The sequence below is a fragment of the Equus caballus genome, chromosome 13 (assembly GCF_041296265.1).
Source record: "Equus caballus isolate H_3958 breed thoroughbred chromosome 13, TB-T2T, whole genome shotgun sequence".
Classification (NCBI taxonomy): Eukaryota; Metazoa; Chordata; class Mammalia; order Perissodactyla; family Equidae; genus Equus; species Equus caballus.
The window spans coordinates 5,752,735-5,774,904 of NC_091696.1; the positions used below are offsets into that span (position 1 = coordinate 5,752,735).

Genomic DNA, 22,170 nt, shown 5'->3' on the forward strand with positions numbered 1-22,170 from the left:
TACATAGAACATGACATCCAAAATCAGCAGAATACACATTCTTCTCAAGTGCACATGGAACATTCTCAAAGACAGACCATATGTTGGGAAACAGAGCAAGCCTCAATAAATTTAAGAAGATTGAAATCATATCAGGACTATTTTCCAACCATAATGTTATGAAACTAGAAATCAACTACAAGAAAAAAGCTGGGAAAGTGACAAACATGTGGAGACTAAACAGCATGCTGCTACACAACCAATGGATCACTGAAGAAATTAAAGGAGAAATCAAAGAATATCTGAAGACAAACGAAAATGAAAACACACCATACCAACTCATATGTGATGCAGCAAAAGCGGTCCTAAGAGGGAAATTCATAGCAATACAGGCCCACCTTAACAAGCAAGCAAAATCTCAAATAAGCAATCTTAAACAACACCTAACAGAACTAGAAAAAGAAGAGCAAACAAAGCCCAAAGTCAGTGGAAGGAAGGAAATAATAAAAATTAGAGCAGAAATAAATTAAATTGGAACCAAAAAAACAGTAGAAAGGATCAATGAAACTAAGAGCTGGTTCTTTGAGAAGATAAACAAAACTGACAAACCCTTAGTGAGACTAAGAAAAAAAGAGAGAAGGCTCAAATAAATAAAATAGAAATGAAAGAGGAGAAATCACAACAGATATCACAGAAATACAAAGGATTATAAGAGAATACTATGAAAAACTACATGCCAACAAATTGGACAATCTAGAAGAAATGGCTTAATTTTCAGATTCATACAACCTCCCCAAAATGAATCTAGAAGAAATAGAGAATCTGAATAGACCAATCACAAATAAAGAGACTGAAACAGTAATCAAAACCTCCCAAAAAATAAAAGTCCAGGGGGCTGGCCCTGTTGCCAAGTGGTTAAGTTCATGCTCTCCACTTTGGTGGCCCAGGGTTTCACCGGTTCTGATCCTGGGTGCTGACAGGGCACCGCTCATCAAGCCATGCTGAGGCAGCATTCCACATAGCACAACTAGAAGGACCTACAACAAGAATATACGACTATGTACTGGCAGACTTCGGAGAGAAGAAAAAAAAAAGAGATTGGCAACAGATGTTAGTGCAGGTGCCAAGCTTAAAAAAAAATAAATGAAGTCCAGGACCAGATGGCTTCTCTGGAGAATTCTACCAAACATTCAAAGAAGATTTAGTACCTATCCTTCTCAAACTATTCCAAAAAACTGAAGAAGATGGGACACTTCCTAACACATTTTACAAGGCCAACATTACCCTGATCCCAAAGACAACACAAAGAAGGAAAACTACATGACAATATCACTGATGAACACAGATGCAAAAATCTTCAACAAAATACTGGCAAACCAAATACAGCAATACATTAAAAGAATCATACATCATGATCAAGTGGGATTTATACCAGGGATGCAGGGATGGTTCAACATCCACAAATCAATCAATGTGATACACCACATTAACAAAATGAAGTATTAAAACCACTTGATCATCTCAATAGATGTTGAGAAAGAATTTGACAAGATCCAACATCCATTTATGATAAAAACTCTCAATAAAATGGATATAGAAGGAAAGTACCTCAACATAAGAAAGGACATATATGACAAGCACACAGCCAACATCATACTCAACAGGGAAAAACTGAAAGCCATCCATCTGAGAACAGGAACAAGACAAGGGTGCCCACTCTTGTCACTCTTATTCAACATAGAACTGGAGGTTTTAGCCAGAGCAATTAGGCAAGAAAAAGAAATAAAAGGAATCCAAATTGACAAGGAGGAAGTAAAATTCTCGCTATTTGCAGATGATACGATTTTATATACAGAAAACCCTAAAGAATCCACCGGAAAACTATTAGAAATAATCAACAACTACAGCAAAGTTGCAGGATACAAAATCAACTTGCAAAAATCAGTTGCATGTCTATATTCTAATAACAAACTAACAGGAAGAGAACTCAAGAATACAATCCCATTTACAATTTCAACAAAAAGAATAAAATATCTAGGAATAAATTTAACCAAGGAAGTGAAAGACCTATACAATGAAAACTATAAGACATTATTAAAAGAAATGGATGATGACATAAAGAAATGGAAGGATATTCCATGCACATGGATTGGAACAATAAACATAGTTAAAATGTCCATACTACCTAAAGCAATCTACAGATTCAATGCGATCCCAGTCAGAATCCCAATGACATTCTTCACAGAAATAGAACAAAGAATCCTAAAATTCCAGTGGGGCAACAAAAGACTCCAAATAGCTAAAGCAATCCTGAGAAAAAAGAACAAAGCTGGAGGCATCACAATCCCTGACTTCAAAATATACTACAAAGCTATGGTAATCAAAACACCATGGTACTGATACAAGGGCAGACACACAGATCAGAATTGAAAGCCCAAAAATAAAGGTACACATATATGGACAGCTAATCTTCAACAAAGGAGCTAACATACAATGGAGAAAGGAAAGTCTCCTCAACAAATGGTCTTGGGAAAACTGGACAGCCACATGCAAAAGAATGAAGGTAGACCATTCTTTCACCATACACAAAAATTAACTCAAAATGGATTAAAGACCTGAAGGTAAGACGTGAAACCACAAAACTCCTAGAAGAAAACATACACAGTACAGTCTTTGACATCGGTCTTAGAAGGAGCTTTTTGAATACCATTATCTACTCGGGCAAGGAAAACAAAAGAAAAAATAAACAAGTGGGACTTCATCAGAGTAAAGAGCCTCTGCAAGGCAAAGGAAACCATGAACAAAATGAAAAGACAACCCACCAACTGGGAGAAAATATTTGCAAATCATATACCTGACAAGGGGTTAATCTCCAAAATATAGAAAGAACTCAAACAACTGAGCAACAAAAAAAACCAACCTGATCAAAAAATGGGCAGAGGATATGAACAGATATTTTTCCAAAGAAGATATACAGATGGCCAATAGGCACATGAAAAGATGTTCAACATCACTAATCATCGAGGAGCAAATCAACACCACAATGAGATATCACCTTACATCTGTTAGAATGGCTATAATCACCAAGACAAAAAATAACAAATGTTGGAGATGATGCGGAGAAAAGGGAACCCTCATACACCACTGATGGGAATGCAAACTGGTGCAGCCCCTATGGAAAACAGTATGGAGATTTCTCAATAAATTAAAAATAGAAATACCATATGACCCAGCTATTCCACTACTGGGTATTTATCCAAAGAACTTGAAATCAACAATTCAAAGACACTCATGCATCCCTATGTTGACTGCAACATTATTCACAATAGCCAAGATGGGGAAGGAGCCCAAGTGCCCCTCAACTGATAACTGGATAAAGATGTGGTATATATATACAATGGAAGACTACTCGGACATAATGAAAGACAAAATTGTCCCATTTGCAACAACATGGATAGAACTTGAGGGTATCATGTTAAGTTAGATAAACCAGAAAGAGAAAGACAAACACCGTATGATTTCACTCATGTGGAAGATAAACAAACATATGAACGAAGAGAACAATTTAGTGATTATCAGAGGGGAAGAGGGTTGTGGGGTGGGCATAAGGGGTAAAGGGGCACATATATACAGTGACTGACAAATAATGTACAACTGAAATTTCATAATGGTATATAGTATTATGACATCAATAAAAAAAGTGCTATAAAATAAAGGGAAGAAAAAGAAGATTCCAGAAGTACCTGTAGTCCTCACGAGAATTAATAACAGTTAACACTGTCTATCAATTTCCTTTGCTGAAAAAGAATTAAAACATTACAGAACTCTATTACAAAACCACAGGATGCTTTAACCACCCCATCCAAGTCTCATATCCGTTTTTTTCTCCCCGGAGGGAACTGCTACGTATGACTGCTGTTAACTTTCTAACTCATATTTTATACTTTTCCACACATGTACATTTAGCCACAATTGATATATATCTTTGCTTTGTGCATTTAATAAAAAAACTATATCATATAATACATTCCACTCTTACATCTTACTTTTTTTATTCAATCTTCTTCTGAGACCGCTCCACCTTTATATATATTGACTGAGTGTATCCCTATTTAACTTCTGTATGATATCCCTTTGTTATTTATTTTTTTTATGAGGAAGACTGGCCCTGAGCAACATCTGTTGCCAATCTTCCCTTTTTTGCTTGAGGAAGATTATTATTGAGCTAACACCTGTGCCAATCTTCCTCTATTTTATGAGGGATGCTGCCACAGTGTAGCTTGACAAGCAGTGCTAGGCCCTTGCCTGGGACCCAAACCTATGAACCCTGGACCGCTGAAGTGGAATGCATGAGCTTACCCACTATGCCACGGGGCCGTCCCCTACGATATCCATTTTTTTTTTTTTTTTTAAAGATTTTATTTTTTCCTTTTTCTCCCCAAAGCCCCCCCGGTACATAGTTGTGTATTCTTCGTTGTGGGTTCTTCTAGTTGTGGCATGCGGGACGCTGCCTCAGCGTGGTCTGATGAGCAGTGCCATGTCCGCGCCCAGGATTCGAACTAACGAAACACTGGGCCGCCTGCAGCGGAGCGCGCGAACTTAACCACTCGGCCACAGGGCCAGCCCCCCCCTACAATATCCTTTTATAATGGCAAGTTGCATGTGTCCATGTGGCTAGGCTACAGTATCCAGTCAGTCAATTAAATGCTAATTTAGGGGTTGTAGAAAGGAATTTTGTAGATGTGGTTAATACCTACAACCAGTTTAGTTTAAGTAAAAGAGATTATCCTCAATAATCTGGGTGGGCTTCATTTAATGAGTTGAAAGGTTTTAAGAATAAAACTGAGGTTTCCCTGAGGAAGACGATATTTTGCTCACAGACTGCAGTGTCAGCTTCCAGCCTGCCCTACAGATTTGACTTCCCAGGCCCCTCCAACTGCATAAGCCAATTTCTTGATTTCCTCTTCTGAGTGACATTTAGATGTCTTATATGATTTTGCTAATACCAACTATGTGGCAAGGGATTGCACGTCTCCTCCTTATACACACAGCTGGGAATTTACCTAGAAATAGAATTGCTGGGCCATATGATATCATTTCTGGGTATATGACAGATCTTTCAATTTTCTTAGATACTCCCAGATACTTTGGGGAACGCAGCTGCAGCAATTTGTGCTCCCACAACCACCGTACGAAAGTACTGTTTTACCACACTCTCACCAATACTTGGTGGTGTCATACTTTTTGCCTATCTGAGGGATAAAAAAACAGTACCCTTTTTTTTAAGTACCACAAACTGTTTTGTTAGCATTAAAAAAGTAGACATGACGTGAAATACCTAAGCAGGGGAAGGGAAACAATGAAAGGTGGCTTACTATATATTATAATGGTTTTATCCTCAGTTCTTATGTCTATCATAGATTAATGTCATCAGTGACTTTTGTCCTTTTAACAACAGAGTAGGAGGCACCAAAAGCCTGAATATTTCCCACAAGCAAGCAGATGTGGGCTGTGGCCCCCCCCAGGCCCCCAATCACTGTGCTCCAGGCACAAGGGCCTCTGGGATGTTCTCTGAACAAGCCAAATCCATTCCCACCACAGGGATTTTGTACTTGCTCCTCTGCCTCAAGGCTCTTCTCTTGGATAGTCATCTACCTGGGTCTCAGCTCCAAACGTCTCACAAATACCTTCCTCAACCCTCCTCCTCCCATGGATGGTAGCACCTCCAGCCTCCCCCTCTCTCCAGCCTGTTCCTTGCTTTTCTTTCCTCAAAAGGCTTGTCACTATCTCACATGAAATAACCTGTTTACTCTGTCTGCTTAATAGGAACTGCATGTAAATTAAAGCTAAGGACCACTGCACCTCCAGCCCCAGTCACGGTGCCTGGACCATCTAATGGCGAAAGTGTACTCAGTAGCAGCAGTTTTTGATTTTTTTAATTATTATATGAGACATATGTGCTCACGGGTGAATCAGCTGTGTCACGTGCCTTCAGCTCATCTGAACACACTGCAACAGACACAATGACCCAGTGGGCCAATTAGCAATGAAAATCTAGAGTGAAGTAACGGGGCCACTGCTCACAACTTCATTAGCTCAAAGTAACGGCTTCAAGTGAGGGTCACAAAAGCTGCAAGGCTCTCACCTCTACCCACTAAGTCAAAACAGGCTCATAAAACCTGGAAACGTCAGGACTTTCCTTGTGAATTTTGCTTCCCAATCCTATGTTTTCCCAAGTTGACATTTAAATTACTTTTTTAAGTATTAGGCAGTAGTGTGGCTCTTCAAAAAGTACCTTGTTGGAAATAACCCAAGTGTCCATCAGCTGGTGAAAAGAAGAAATGTGGTACATCCATAAATGGAATATTATTCAGCCATTAAGAGGAATAAAGTACTAATACACACTACAACACAGATGAACTCCATTCTGCTAAGTGAAAGAAGCCAGTCACAAAAGAACACATATTACATGATTCTATTTACATGAAATATTTAGAAAAGACAGATCTATAGAGACTGAAAATATATAAGCAAGTGCCTGGGATTGGGGTTGAGAATGAGAAATAACAGCAAATGAGCACAAAGGACTTTGTTGGGATGATGGTTATAAAATTGGACTGTGGTGATAGTTGCACAATTCTGTAAATTTACTAAAAATCACTGAATTGTACCCTTAAAAGCAGTGAATTTTACAGTTTATAAATTAGACCTCAATAAAGATATTTTACAAAAAGAAAAACAACAGCATCAACAAAAACCCTTGACTTTTATTGACATCCAGACTGCTAAGGATTCAGGCTCTAAGTCCTTAACGCTATGGAATGCCACAAGCTGTGTGTCTTTGCTCCTTCCTTGGTCGTTTCTAACTGGCCTGCCCACAGAAGAGCCAGATGTACTGAGATGCCAGTCATCCACCGTACTTCGTAAACAGTGGTCCAGAACCAGCTGGAAAAGTGCTACTGGTCTGCAAAGCATTTACGCCCATGTAGCCGTTTGCAGCAACCTCCCCTCCTAGGGTGAAAATCAATTAGACCTATTAGTAGAAAAAGGTAACCCAGCTATTGTGAGACAAATCTCTTCCTGGATTAGCAGCTGTCTTTCCAGCTGTGATTGGGGAAGGAGTTTGGCATATGTTTCTCTAGGCAAAAAATCCTTACTGTGTCTTTCTATAAGAATAGTTTCATAGGAAATCTTCAGCTCACAGAGAAAACTCTCTGTGAAACCTTCACTATGATTTGAACATTGTTTTGCCTTCATTCTTCCTTTCCTTTCTTCATTCATAATCCAGGCTTTGGTTTATAAAGAATTATTTCTACAAAAGTGGTGCTTCAGGGGCTGGCCCCATGGCATAATGGTCGAGTTTGGCATCCTCCACTTCTGCAGCCCAGCTTCATGGGTTCGGATCCCAGGTGTGGACCCACACCACTTGTCAGCCATGCTGAGGTGGTGACCCACATACAAAACAGAGTAAGATTGGCACTTATGTTAGCTCAGGGCAAATCTTCCTCATAAAAAAAAAAAAAAGGTGCTGCTTCAAAATGCAAAGGGTATGCTAGAAATGAAGCCATGAAGCCTGCAGGGTTACGTGGTTCCATCCCTCACAACATGAATTGGGTACAAGAAGCTACTGGGTCAGCAAAGCACAGGGCCACCTCTGTGGGCTTAGCCTCTCCTAGAAGAATATTCTCAGAGAATTCTGAGTACCACAGATCCCCAGCTCCTTAGGAACCAACCACATGATGAGAATATCAGTATAATAATCATCCCAAAAGGTATTTATTGCTACCTCTTGAGACACGGTACTGGAAGCAATCACATCTCCATGACCTTTCATTTCATTGTTTAAAGAAACAGATTTCTGTGACAAAATCTCCCTTCCCTATTCACTACTCATTTACGCAGCAAGAATCGTTCTGAAGCAAAAGTGCAATTAAGCAAAACAAAAGGGGCCTAAAACAGTAGCAGGAGAAAGTAAAAAGTGTGTTCTATAGCTGTTCAAACCTTTTGGATGAAATTATCAAACCTGTCCAGAAAATTAAGTCCCAGAGGTATACCTCCCAATAAATTTAGTTTAAGAATCTAAGTTTTCAATTTTTATTTTTTAAAAACTTGTGGGGAGGGGCTGACCGGTGGCACAGCGGTTAACTTCACAAGTTCCGCTTCGGTGCCCCAGGATTCACCAGTTCAGATCCCGGGTGCGGACCTATGCACTGCTTGGAAAGCCACGCTGTGGCAGGCATCCCACATATAAAGTAGAGGAAGATGGGCATGGATGTTAGCTCAGGGCCAGTCTTCCTCAGCAAAAAGAGGAGGATTGGTGGCAGATGTTAGCTCAGGGCTAATCTTCCTCAAAAAAAACCAAAAAAAACGTAAAAAGAAAAAAAATTGTGGAGGGAGAGCCACGTTACAGGCTGAGTTCAGGACCATCTGATACAGAAATTTGAAAAAAGTAAATAACGGTTTGAACCCAATTCAACACTAGAAAGTTTCATTCTATTTTAAACAAACCGAAGTTTTATGGTTTGTGGGTGGTATCATTTGAAACCACTTTTCCTTGCAGTTTAAGTGTAGATGCCCCTTCTGGGTTCAAGGTCCAGTGGATGCTTTAACTCCCTCTCTTGGTAATGCCAAGAAAGCTTTCCCGGCTGAAAGCAGGTGTTCCTAGCCTTGGCAATTAGCAAGCTATTAGACATTGTAACAATGTCTGGCCCACACCAGCCTCCACTGGACAGGGGATTTGGGGACCCTGTCCCAGAATTCAAGCAACTTTTGGACACCAAAGTTCAGAGGGAATAGTACCTATGAAACTGAAGTAAAAACCACTTCTTGAAATTCCAACTATGACAATATCACTATCCAGTTTTGCTTGGTACATGTTCTTATTTGAAAGAATGGAAATAAAATCCTTTCTATAGCTACAGTACCAGGACAACTACTACACAACTTTCAATCAGAATCTGAAAATGTGCCTGTTTTCTGGTATTTTCCTGTGTGTGTGTGTGAGACTGAGAGTGAGAGTGACAGAGAGAGACAGAGGGAGAGAGGGAGAGAGGGAGAGGAAGGGGGAGGGAGAGGGAGGGAGAGGGAGGGAGGGAGAGGGAGAGAGGGAGAGAGAGAGAGAGCGGGGGGGAGGGGGAGAGAGAGAGAGGGAGAGAGGGGGAGGGAGAGAGGGAGAGAGAGGGAGAGAGGGGGAGGGAGGGGGAGGGAGGGGGAGGGAGGGGGAGGGAGGGGGAGGGAGGGGGAGGGAGGGGGAGGGAGGGAGGGGGAGAGGAGGAGAGAGGGGGAGAGAGGGGGAGAGGGGGAGAGAGGGGGAGAGAGGGGGAGAGAGGGAGAGAGAGGGGGAGAGGGGGAGGGAGGGGGAGGGGGAGGGAGGGAGGGGGAGAGGAGGAGAGAGGGGGAGAGAGGGGGAGAGAGGGGGAGAGGGGGAGAGAGGGGGAGAGAGGGAGAGAGAGGGAGAGAGAGGGAGGGAGAGAGGGAGGGAGAGAGGGAGGGAGAGAGGGAGGGAGAGAGGGAGGGAGAGAGGGAGGGAGAGAGGGAGGGAGAGAGGGAGGGAGAGAGGGAGAGATCGATAGATCGATCGATCATGGCAAGTACTAGATAACATGTGTACTTATGTTTCATTCCACTAACTCTGTAAAGTCCTATTCACATTTGGGCCTTTGAAACAAGTATACATTTGTTCAATCTTTACTACATACCTACAGTGAGTCCAGCCTTATGCTGGACGTAGAGAACACAAAGGTGAATGAGGAAAGGGCTCCAGACCTTGAAAATGCATGGTCTGACAGGCAGACAGATACGAAAAAATACCAAGACAATCCAGATTGACGTGGCAAAAATAAGAAATGCAAACATCTTTAATATTACTTAGAAATATATAGTTTTATCATGGATGAATGGCATATATTAAGGAAACAGTAACTGATTAGTTACTGGGTTTTAAATAGCTGTCAACAGATACAACTTTGAAGGACAGCGCATCACACCATTTGGTTAAGTGTTCTCTCCTGCTGCGATTGTTTTTAAAAGGTACGTATTGGAATAAAAAGCAATGAATTTACAGGAAAGAACGTCTCATATGCCGAGTCACATTTGTTTAGAAAGCCTCAAAGTATTTAACAAGTAACAGGAACTTTACCAGATCAAAGTAAATTGTTGATTTCATACAGCAAGTGATATTCTTTTTTCAGTTCACTAGTTCTTTCCAAGTGCCACTCTTACAACAGTGTCTGGAATAATTCTAGTGAACTTCCTTCAACCATACCCCATGAGATGGATCATTCTGCTCTGCATTAAAATCACAGCCCTTGCAATCTGAGAAATACTGTTCAAAAACCCAAAATAATTTAAAAATAATTCAAGTTTGTTATTGATCAGATACCAATAAGGGGAATCAAAACTTCTAAAGTTTTTTTGTTCCTCATCTACTTCTCTCAGATCCAACTTTCCAAAGACTTCTTACAAATTGCCTAAGAAACTCCTCTTGAACTTAACCTGCAAATACAGTATATTAATCTTTTCCTCCTTTCTTCCAATACTGAGACAAAACAAAGTCCAAAGAACTGAAGTGGTAAAGGCAGGACCCCCCTGGGAGAGAAGGTGGGGAAGGAGCAAGGAAACAGAACTGATGATACTGGGGGCAGGCCAAGGTGGAGGGAAAGGCTAGAGATACTAAAACCTTGGCACTGCTGTCCTGCCACAAGCTATACACTCTAGAAAAGCACATACTCTGTCTTTTCTCCAGTGTGGGTCCCAGTGATGACCACAGTGCTTGGCACAGCTGTGGTGCAAAAGAAAACAGTTGCTGAAAGAATGAACGCAGGTGGTGAGCTTGGCACATACGTAATAGATGCTCAAAACATAATAGTTATTATTATTACTGCTATCTCAGTCCCACTGGCCATGGAGTAAGGTGAGGATTTTAGTTACAACTGTGTGATAAGCATAGATCTTCACTATTTATTCAACAAATATCTTTAAGGTCTTACTATACATCAGCACGATAAGGGATTAAAAAAATCCTCAGGGAGCATACAGCTCACCGACAGAAAATTCATGCCAATAATTTCAACACCATTCTTTTATCAAATATTTACTCAGCTCCGCCTATGTGGCCATCACTGTTAGATACCGGGGACAAGCAGTAAACAAAACAGATGAAAATCAATGCTCTCGTGGTGGTTACAGTCTGGGAAACACACGTTATCCCTGCTAACAGACTGTTCAAAGAGCTTTCCATGTGTTATGTTTAGTCTTCACAACCATATGAGGTAGGTACTATTATCATCCTTATTGACAGGTGAGAAAATTAAAGCACAAGGTCAAATGGAGGACTATGACATTATCAAGTGCATACAAAAATCTGGGATAACAAAAAGGATGGATTGGTTAGGTGAAGGCATCTTCTCAAGGGCACAACAATTGGACAGTCATGTAAGAACAATGTTTTGCACATTTAAAGTGTGTTTACACACTTAGAAATACATTGCACTGTCAGACATAGTTGATGTCCTGCACCCAGAGCTGCTCCAGGTGTAAGATGAAGCCCATGATAAAATATACCATTTGGTCAATCAAAACCAGTAAAGTTTTATATTTAAAAAATTGCAGGACTTAAGTATAAGGAATTATCGTTGTGATTTTCCTGATTTTCTTTTGCCACCTGAGTTTTTGTGGCCAGAGATGGATTGGTCTCAGCCTCCGTATCAGACAGGCACGCGAAGGTGACTAGGGTTGTCTCCTGTACTCCTCTACCCTCCACGCACAGGCTGGGGCTTCCCTCCTAACTCAGGAGGGGGTGCTCCATCCCGAAGGTCAAAGAGAAGCACTTAGGGTGGCTGGCAGCTGGACTCGTCATCTGAGATCTGTTCTGACCCCCAACCACCATCTTTTTCATGCTTATTCCAGGCAATGTGTTCTGATCATCTGAACTTTCACCCCTACGTACTTTGACAGGCTGTCATTACCACTTTTGTACCTTTTCTTGTCCTTGTAATTACTGCTTTTGTAACTTTCAAGGATACAGCTGCACCTTGAAAGGAATTAGCTGCTAGCAACATCAGGAATAAGACTTTTAAAGACAGTTGTAAGAACTGGAATTTGGGTGTCCTCAGTTTTGTTGAGTTCTTTTTCTGCTGCATTTATAGTCTCAGGTTACTAAGTGTTAAAAATCTACTCCTATAAGTAAAGATTAAGAGAAAAACGTTAAGATTTTAAATTACACGTGCTTAAAAGATTAATTCACAAAACAGGTAGAAATGGCACATTTCAGCTTAGTTTTTAAAACTTCTTACCCATTAAAACGTAACAGATTGATCCCTGCTTTTTTCCCTTAGCTTAAGCGTTATAAAAGTGATCCACTCACATAAAGAAAACGTCAGCCCTCCAGAAGGCAGAGCATGAGTGAGAAGCACAAGTCTCCCTCCTCAGCACCCTAGGGCGAACCACTGCTGTCCTTTGATATTTTTAGTGAAGGAATTGGTATTGCTCAGGGACTTTTTAACCTCCAAAGTACCATATAAATAAAAGCAGTTTAAGCAACACACCCGAGGGCATGTTCACTCACCTGCTGTTCTCTCTAAAGCACGCGTAGCTCTAGGAGGCTGTGAGCGATCAGTTAGATCTCTGAGCGGTACGGATTTATTTTGCTCCCTGGATTGGGAACACATTCTGGTAATATTTTTCATTTATTTTTGAATGAGAGAGAAGCTGGCAACATTTTGTCTCATTTACACAAGTCTCACCTTTATTCGCAAAGATTTGAGGTAGCTGTTACAATCAGGACACAGTCCCTAAAATAATGACAACCCAGAAAGACAGACTCAAGGTCTGGAAAACATAAGCAGAAGTATAAAATCAAGGCTGAGGAAAACAAGCACAGAAGTATACAGGCCTGAAGGGCCACAGAGCTATAATTACTCTGTACACATCGACAAGTACAAAGTTTAGGGGGGAATTATACCGAACAATGGTATACTTGAAATCTCAGGTATTCTCCCGGCCAATGTCCATAAGCTACTATATCTTATAGGTATACACATTTTATTACCATTTAAAAAAAAAAAACTCTATGGTTTACAAAAAAGAAAGTGGTTTTAAAAGACCTACTTAACTGGCTGGGGTTCAGGAAAGGTGCATTCTTGCAAAATCAGATTACAGCATAATTTGGGGCATGTTTTCTGGAAGGCATTTTGCAATGTGTAGTAAATATGCTTTAAAATGTCCCTACCCTTTGACTTGCAGCTCCTTCTGGGGATTTAACTTAAGGAAAACATTGCGGCTTTGTGCAAAAGCTTTACCTGCAATGATGCTCACTGCAGTGCTTTAACAGCAAAGTGCTGGCAACGATCTTCAGTCCAATAACACGGGACTGAATCGACGAATTATGATGGAGAATGGAGTACTGCGGAGTCATCAAAATGATGATGCGCAGAATACTGACTGATGTGGAAAGATGTACTGGAAGATATTAGAAAGAGTGACAATAAGAGTTAATAGTGTTATCTCTGGGTTGTCGGATTCTGGGTGACTTTTACTTTCAGTGTAAATATTCATAGAAATTTTGGAAATGTTCTGGTATCAGAGAAAAATATAGTTTAAAAAAGCCTCTGACATTAAAACCAACATATACATACACACATAAATAAAAGATGAATGATTATGGGAAATGCTGAGAAGTATAATTTGAGGGACTTGTTCAAGTATGTACAATCTAAGTGGGAGAAGACCCAAATTAAAAATAACATTTCCTTTAGAAAGTACTAGTCCTAAAACTTCTTGATTCAACTATAACTCACTGAAATTCTTTTTAAAAACCAGTCTACTGTGCCTGCAACAGTAAAGTAGGTACATTTTCAAGAAAAGTCACACAAAAAAGGAAAGGCACTTTCATTAATACTCAATTAAGAAAATTCAATTAGCCATAACTCTGTACCCACCCCCAGCATTCCAGTTTGTTTAAATATGGCTCACCCATGCCCCCACCACCACTTACACAATAAAAACTTTTGATATGTTCAGCTGTAACAGTTTTGGAGTCTAATCTACTAAATACCACAACTGTATGGCCTCTCTCAGACCCATGTTCCCTAGGTCCTGGTTCTGCCTTCTGAAATTAAGTAACCCCGACGGAGATCAGGCTCCTGCTGAGGTTACAGACGTCCAAGCACAAGCCTGGGGCAAACAGTTTGTTTTGTTTTGTTTTTAATTTAAAAATTTTATTTGCATATATCCATCAGAGTGGCCAAAATTGAAAGGAAGGAAAATATCAACTGTTGGCATGGATGAAGAGCAACTGGAACTCTCTGACACTGCTGGTGGGAACGTAAACTGGTACAACCACTGTGGAAAACTGCTTGGCAGTTTCTACCAAAGCTAAATACTCAAATACCTAATAACACAGAATATCCACTCCTATGTATATACCCAAGAGAAACGAGGGCCTATGCACTTCAGACATGTACTGAAATGTTCACAGCCACCGTATTCATAATATCATGGAGTAGTCTGAAAACAATCCGAATGACCACCCAAGAACAGATAAACTGTGATATAGTCACACAGTGGAATACTACGCAGCAAAAAGAATGAACTAACTACAATTACTCCAACATGAATAAATCTGACAAACACATTGGGTGAAAGATGGTGGACAAAATAGGCCCAACTACTTAGTGCTGCTGGATGTTAGGAGGGTAGTGACCTCGGAGGGGGTGTAGTGACTGGAAGGCAGCATGAGAGGGACATCAGGACAGCTGGTCATGGTTTGCTTTTTTTTCTTTTTTCTTTTTATTGGCAACAGATGTTAGCTCAGGTGCCAATCTTTTTTTTTTTTTTTTCGAGGAAGATTAGCCCTGAGCTAACATCTGCTGCCAATCCTCCTCTTTTTGCTGAGGAAGACCAGCCCTGAGCTAACATCCGCTGCCAATCTTCCTCTATTTGCTGAGGAAGACTGGCCCTGAGCTAACATCCATGCCCATCTTCCTCTACTTTATATGTGGGACACCTACCACAGCATGGCATGCCAAGCGGTGCCATGTTTGCACCCGGGATCCGAACCAGCCAACCCCGGGACACCGAAGCGGAAGCACTTAACCACTGCACCACCTGGCTGGCCCCTGGTCTGCTTCTTGATTTGGGTGCTGGTTACACAGGTGTGTTCAGTTTGTGACAATTTAGTGAGGTACATACAGTAGTCCCCCCTCATCTACAGTTTCGCTTTCCCCACTTTCAGTTACCAGTGGTCAACTGCAGTCCAAACATATTCTATGGAAAATTCCAGAAATAAACATTTCATAAGTTTTACACTGAGTGCTGTTCTGAGTAATGAGATGAGATCTCACACCAGCCCAGCCCAGGATAAGAATCATCTCTTTGTCCAGCATATCCGTGCTGTATATGCTAGCTGCCCGTTAGTCACTCAGTAGTCATCTCTGTTATCAGATCAACTGTCTAGGTATCGTAGTGCTTGCGTTCAAGTAACCCTTATTTTACTTAATAATGGCCTCAAAGAGCGAGAGGAGTGATGCTGGTGATTCCCATACGCCAAAGAGAAGCCGTAAAGTGCCTCCATTAAGTGAAAAGGTCAATGTTCTTGACTTAATAAGAAAAAAAAAAGTTGTATGCTGAAGTTGCTAAGATCTATGGTGAGAACAAATCTTCTATCTGTGAAATTGTGAAGAAGGAAAAAGAAATCTGTGCTAGTTTTGCTGTCACACCTCCAACATATATATATATAGGAAAACACAGTATATATATGGGTCAGTACTATCCTCGGTTTCAGGCATCCACTGGGGGGTCTTCCAACATATCCCAGGCAAGTAGGGAGGGACTACTGTACGTAAGCACACCTTTCTGCATGTATGTCATAATTCCATAAAAAGTTTTAGAAACAAAAAATATATTTGCAAGTGTCAACAGATAAATTCATGTTCGTGTTGCTTTTATAAAATAATTTTTACTCTCGAACTGCAGAATATACAGCTATGTGGAATGCTGAAGAAAACAAAAATCCAGTTTGTTGCAATTCCATGTACATTAGGTTTCCCCTGCAGGTCTGCCGGTGTGCCTCATTACAATAGAGGTACAAGACAAGAATTAATGTCCGATACTGAAATAACATGAACTCAAAAGCAACCCGAACCTTGTGAATGGTGTCACCTCTCCATGTGGTCCCAGCCTCACAGGCTTCATAATAAAGGCTGCTTTCAGCCTCACAGGCTGCTCTGTCTGCATAGTAGTAATGTTATCATAGTTCTAAAACCTCTTTTCAATCAAGAAAAATGTTATGACAGAAAAAGATATCTATTGTTTAGCTTCATATTTTCATTTTACCAGACAAAATGCTACAAAACTGGGCTGTTCAGTCTAATATTCAATACCTGGCAACCCTTTCTGTTGCTACCCGGCACCTGATTCTTACTGTCCCCTTTTTTAGTCATCACAGAGCCAAGAGCAAGTTGTCTGGGCTTCTGCAAATCCCATTTTATCTTCAGCATACTTGAAGAAAGTAGTATTATGGGAACAGATGAAGATATCTAATAGTGCATATAGCTACAGCCATAAAAATAAAAGGCAATTTAAAGCTTCAAAAGCTAGACCCGTACGTACAGCATAATCTACACTGGAAGCCAATGGGGCAGGGTCCTTCACTTACACATCCCCAGCTGAACCCCAGTCGAGAAAACAAACAGCCATTAAACAAACAAAACCTAGTGCACACGCCTAGATTGCTTACTTCACCCAGCGAAAGAACAAAAGTATCTCATTTTCTTATTTAAAAAAAAGGTTTTGTTCTAAACATGCCAATGATGACAAATTAACAGAATGACTGAGAATTTCAGTGACATCTTAGATCACCAAAGTATGAAAAGGTATTCGGTTTGTGCATTTTTTGGCCACTAGAAACTAAATTACTACGCAAAAAGGAGAGGGCTAGAGGCTGGCAGGGTAAATGGCATGTGAGCACTGGTCACTCAGACTTTGGGCCTCGGTTTCTCAATGGTGAACAAAATCCATATCCACCTTGAGGGCTGATGTATACTTAGAACAAAAAGAGGACTCTCTGAAAAGTGTCAAGGGAGGGAGCGGGGAGACTGGCACGGCATAGGTGCTTACTAAATAAATGAGTGTTCATTTATTCAACAAATACACCCACTCCATGCCAGGAACTGTTCTAAGTGCTCAGAATACAACAAAACAAAGCTCTTTTCCTCTGGGAGCTCACATTCTAGCTGGAGCGGAGAGAGAGATAAACATAATAAATAAATATATTATATAGTATATCCTAGGTAGTAAGTTCTACGGGGGAAAAGGTAAAGTTCGGTGGAGCTGGGAGATGGATGGCAACTGCAATTTTAAGGAGCTGTTTGAGCAGGCCTCACTGCGAAGGCGACATTCAAACAAAAACGTGTGTCCCTTTCCCTCCCTCTCCTTTTTAGGTGTCATTTCCCCCCTTCACTGTCGCCTTAGCAAGACGAATGTACGTATGACATCCCTGGATGACGTCACACTCATCCCTCAACTTCCTAAGACTTTAACAGTTCTAACTTCTAGGAAGGTTGTGGTTACTCTTAATTAAAGGTTCTTTTGAACTTTACTTCTTCCTCATACCACTAAAGCCTGTACTCATCGGAAAACCATGGAAAATCACAAGCAAGACACTGAGGGCAAATTATGGGCATATTATCGACTGAAGTGTGGGGAGTGGGAGGGATCTTTGGCTTGATTCTAACTAGCAACAGTTAACATTACTTGACATTTTGGGACTCATTATCATGCCATTTGTTTGTGAAGCCGAAAAACACACATCCTCCTGGGATTTAGCATGAATCCCCAGTAATCATTTGTCTAAGTACACATTTTAGAAAACTCAGCAAACGTGTAAATATATACTGAAGGATATTTGATACAGCATACAGAGGATCACGCTACTTTATAATCCCCCATTTTCTCTGAAGAATTTATTCCTTTATTTCAAAGTTGGAGAAATTTGAGTATTGGAAAAAAAAAAAAATCTAAAGCCCAGACTAGCAAGTCATAAAATCTCATTTGCAGGTGGCTTTTGTAAACGCATCTGGTTAGGTTAGGTTTCTATTAGTAAAACATATTGGATGGCTCAGTAACATAAAGGATATCTCTTTTTTAAAGAAGCAGAGTCATCAACACTGTCAGCAGATTTTTTTCCATATTAAGCTTAAATTGTTTTCAGCTTTGATCACGGGGGGATGGGTAAGGTGGGGAGGAAGAACCTAATAAGGAGGCAGTGAAAGGATTTCAGCCTTTCAATCGACCTGGGAATGTAAAATTCACTGTATTTCCATCATAGCCAAAGCATGAGCTAGCAGCATTCACTTCACAGATTATATACAAACTTGTTGTCTGGAGCTGTAAATTCTTATTCCACCATCTCAACATAAAAAACATGATCCCAAAACATCAACGAGGAAACGGTGATTAAAGTCAATCAACAAACTTCTGTGAGCTTTCAATGTTTTAAGACACCTGGGAATGGAAAGCACTAAGATACTGGTCTTTGATCTTCAGTGTTATAATAACTTTCCAAAAACTGAAAATGAGTTACACCGCCTTACATCTATAAATACATATGACCCAAACTATCAAATCCACACTCCTCCTGGCCCAGTTTTTTGGGGGAATACGACACGCCAAAGTGGTTGGCATTTGTGGCACTGTCATTCGCCCGAGTACAGCCCTCCTACTGAGTCATCACCGAAAGGGAAAATCAAGGAAGTGGGAGAAGGAGCCAAGAGAAGAGTTACTCCTGAGCATCTGATCGCTTGCCTCGAGTTGATACCTCATCTCAGATTGGAAAAATTTAAGCGTCTGTATTCTTGGAGAATACGGGGGGAGAGGAACTCCTGTGTTCCAGAGTTCTGTGCCCCAGCGGATACTTAAGATGCCGCCTCAAATCTGCAATGATCTACATTCCTCAATTGCACCTTTTTTTCTTACCTGACAGTCATCAGAGTTGGTACGACTCCTCAAATCTAAGAGCGTTTTATTTACACACTTTGTCAACACCCCACACTTCCTTCCTGCCCCACCATCTTCAGAACCATTTAAATATTAACAACCTCAGTACAAATGTTAAACGTTAACATTCAAATTTCTGGGATTTCTAAAAATTGCCCTTTATTATGGAAAGAGGCGAATTAGGAACAGATTTTGGTCACAGTTACTCACTCAGCCCCCAAAATGCTGCATCAACCCTGTTTACTATCTCTATAAAGTACAATTCACATGCTACAGTATTTTGTATTCATAGGAAGGGAATCAATTCTCTTCTGAACGTCAAACGACAGATTATGAATATATTTCCATGCTCTTTTTTCCTCTTATCCAACAAGAGTCAATAAACTCTGACTCCAGGAGCTCACTCAGATCTTGCAAATCGACAAACTAACTTTTAGGGTCAAAAACAGAAAAAAATCTGCAAAAATGACCAAACTCTGGGCCTTCAACAGGACTCCAAATGACTCCGGAGAACTTGCAAGTCCCCGGGGTTCCAGGAGCCTAAGCCGAATTAAAACAACAGTGGTGCCGCATTCTATTAATAGCAGATGATTAAACAAGTATCTTATTTCAACCGGCATGCATCTAGGAGTGCTGAAACTTCCGAAAGCGGCCCCTAATCCCAAGTCTCCGTTTCTGGAAGAATTCCTAATACATGCAAGTTAGGAGCATGCCCATCCACGCACGCCTTAAGGTGGGGCCGGTTTCGCGCAACCCCGGGCGCTCTCGGCCTCCGACCGCCTCCCGACACGATCGCCAGGAGCCGGCGGCCTCGGAGGGAGCGCAGCCCGGGAGCCCGCCGCCCCGGGGCTCGGCTCCTCGGGCTCGCCGACGGCCGCAGCCCGGCCCCGGCCGCCCCTCGCGCCCGGCTCCCCGCCCTCCGCCCGCTGCAGCCCCGCCGGCGCGGCCGCGACCCCAAGGGGACGCGGGGAGGGGGACGTGGCCCCGCGACCGCACCGCCCGCACCCCCCAAGCCCGTCTGGCTGTAAAACGTGTAGTTTGTGGGACGTCTCCATGGCCGGGAGCGAGAGGGGGAGGGGGTTCCCGCGAAAAGGAAGCCCCCAAGGTGAAGGACCCCCACCTGCCCCCGGAGAGGCCTCCCGCGCCCCCAGCCTCGAACCCCGGCGCCCCAGGGCCCCCGGCCGCCCAGGGCCTGCTTACCCGGTAGGTGCTCTCCGTGAGCCGGTTCACCTCCTCCGGCCCCCGCGACATGGCCGCAGCCGCCCGGCGGGCGAGCGCGGGAGGACGCGGCGGGGCCTCGTGGCCGCCCGAGCCTGGGCGGCGGGAGCGCCGGAGCGCGGCGGAGGGGCCCTCGAGAGTCGGCCGTCGGCCCGGGAGTCCCCACGCGCGCCTCCGCCGCTCAAGTGTCAAAACTTGCAGCGCCGCCGCCGCCGCCGCCGCCCGCCCGGAGCTGAGGAGCTGAGGGGCTGAGGGGCTGAGGAGACGCGGCCTGACGCGGAGCGGGCCGGGCCGCCCCACCTGAGGCGGCCGGGGTGGGAGGGGCCGCCGTGGGCGGGGCGGCCGCGGGCGAGCGCGGCCCGAGGGGGCGGGGCAGCCCCACCTGAGGCTGCCGCGGTGGGCGGGGCCGAGCGGCCGGGGAAGGAGAGGAGGAGGCGAGCAGAGCTGTGGTGGGAGGGGAGGGCAGCACCGCCCGAGTGGGCGGGGCAGAGGTGAGCGGGGCCAAGCGGGTGGGGCGGGGCCACCTGAAGCGGTCGGAGTGGGCGGGGTCTAGCGGCCCTGTGGGCGGGGCCACCTGAAGCGGTCGGAGTGGGCGGGGTCTAGCGGCCCTGTGGGCGGGGCCACCTGAAGCAGTCGGAGTGGGCGGGGTCTAGCAGCCCGTGTGGGCGGGGCGGAGGTGAGCCGGGCCAAGTGGGCGAGGCGGGTTGACCACCCTGCGCTCTTTCGCTACTGCTGGAGCGCTCCCGGCTCTGCGAGGACCTGGACCCTGCGAGGCGTTCGTAGCTGGCGTTGCTGTTCTGCGTGGACCGGGGGCCCCCAAGGGCGGTCAGTCCTCTGAGGTCCTAGATCCCTCTAGTGCCCCGCAAGGTGCTGGCCCCGCAAGCCCTGAGTCTCACACTCTGCGTGGACGCTTCCCCGGAGCTGCCTTTTGGGGACTGCGGGAAGAGAGGGCCACGTCCCGCAGGTGTATTGATTTCCCTGTTTGACCCTTCCTCGTGCACCCCTCTCATTGACCCCAAAAATCTGAAGGAACCCCAAGGCACAAACTCATAGGTGGAGAAAGGGGGCTGGCGCTTGCAGTTTTGGAAGCTCCTGATATATCAGAAATTAATAAATGCCAAGATCTGGTTACAGAAATGGCAGTACGTTTTTAAACTTCCCGTTAAGAACGACCTTTAACTCAATGCAATTTAACCGTGCTGTTTACAAGATCGTTACTAGATTTAGAAAACCAAGGTGAGCTGAGGGGTTGTGGAGGTAACCGGCTGTTCCTTTTCAGCGCTCGGAGTCTGAGCTGGTGGTGGCTCCTTGTTTTGTCTCCACCCCAGCCCCAGCCCAGACCCTGAGGATCCAGAACAGGCTTCTCTCAGCAGGAACCACCGCTTAGCATCTGAGACATCTACCCAAAAGTGGGAGGTCTTGCTCTGGTTTAAAAAAACTTCTATCTGGGTGCAAGTGCATCTTTTATGGGCTGTTAAAACATGAGGCATCTAAACTTCTTTTGTGATAAAGTTCACTGGGAAATATACACAAAGAAGGCAATGTGTGGCCCACACGGGAACTCCCCAAGTATGAGATGTCACCAGACTTAGAACAGAAACTACCACTTGGACTCTGGGACAGTGTTATCGGATTTTGCAAGCCATAAAACACATCACACTTGGAAACGAAAAGGTTGTGTTCTTGGATATTGCGGGAAATATACATCAGCCCTAGGTTTCAGGCAGAGAAAGCAGCCGCCTCCTATCTTAACAAATTTCTAGCATTTGGCTGACAACATTTACCAACTGTGTTTCATTTGCTGTAAGTGAGATGCCCTCTTGATGTTATAATTACTGTAAATTACTTATAATTACTCTTATGTATTAGGCTGTTCAAGTATGTCTATTGGTTTTCACTTAAACTTGAAAATTGCTGCCTTAACTTTGCGGGTCACCTTTTGTCTCAGAACTTCCTTCTGTGCTTCCTGATGAATGGGGT

General features: G+C 43.2%; 1 protein-coding gene across 2 annotated transcripts in view; it reads right to left on the reverse strand.

The window, feature by feature from the left end:
• Positions 1-20,541, reverse strand: part of BAIAP2L1 (BAR/IMD domain containing adaptor protein 2 like 1) — a 105,381-nt gene extending 84,840 nt beyond the window's left edge. Inside the window, exon 1 of one of the 2 annotated variants that reach the window (XM_023655270.2) lies at positions 20,173-20,541. In XM_023655270.2, the coding sequence (XP_023511038.1) occupies positions 20,173-20,223 (51 nt within the window). In that variant the 5' untranslated portion in view covers positions 20,224-20,541. The remainder of the gene's footprint in view (positions 1-20,172) is intronic. The other variant, XM_070231423.1, reaches the window with a different exon arrangement.
• Between the last annotated feature and the right edge of the window lie 1,629 nt (positions 20,542-22,170).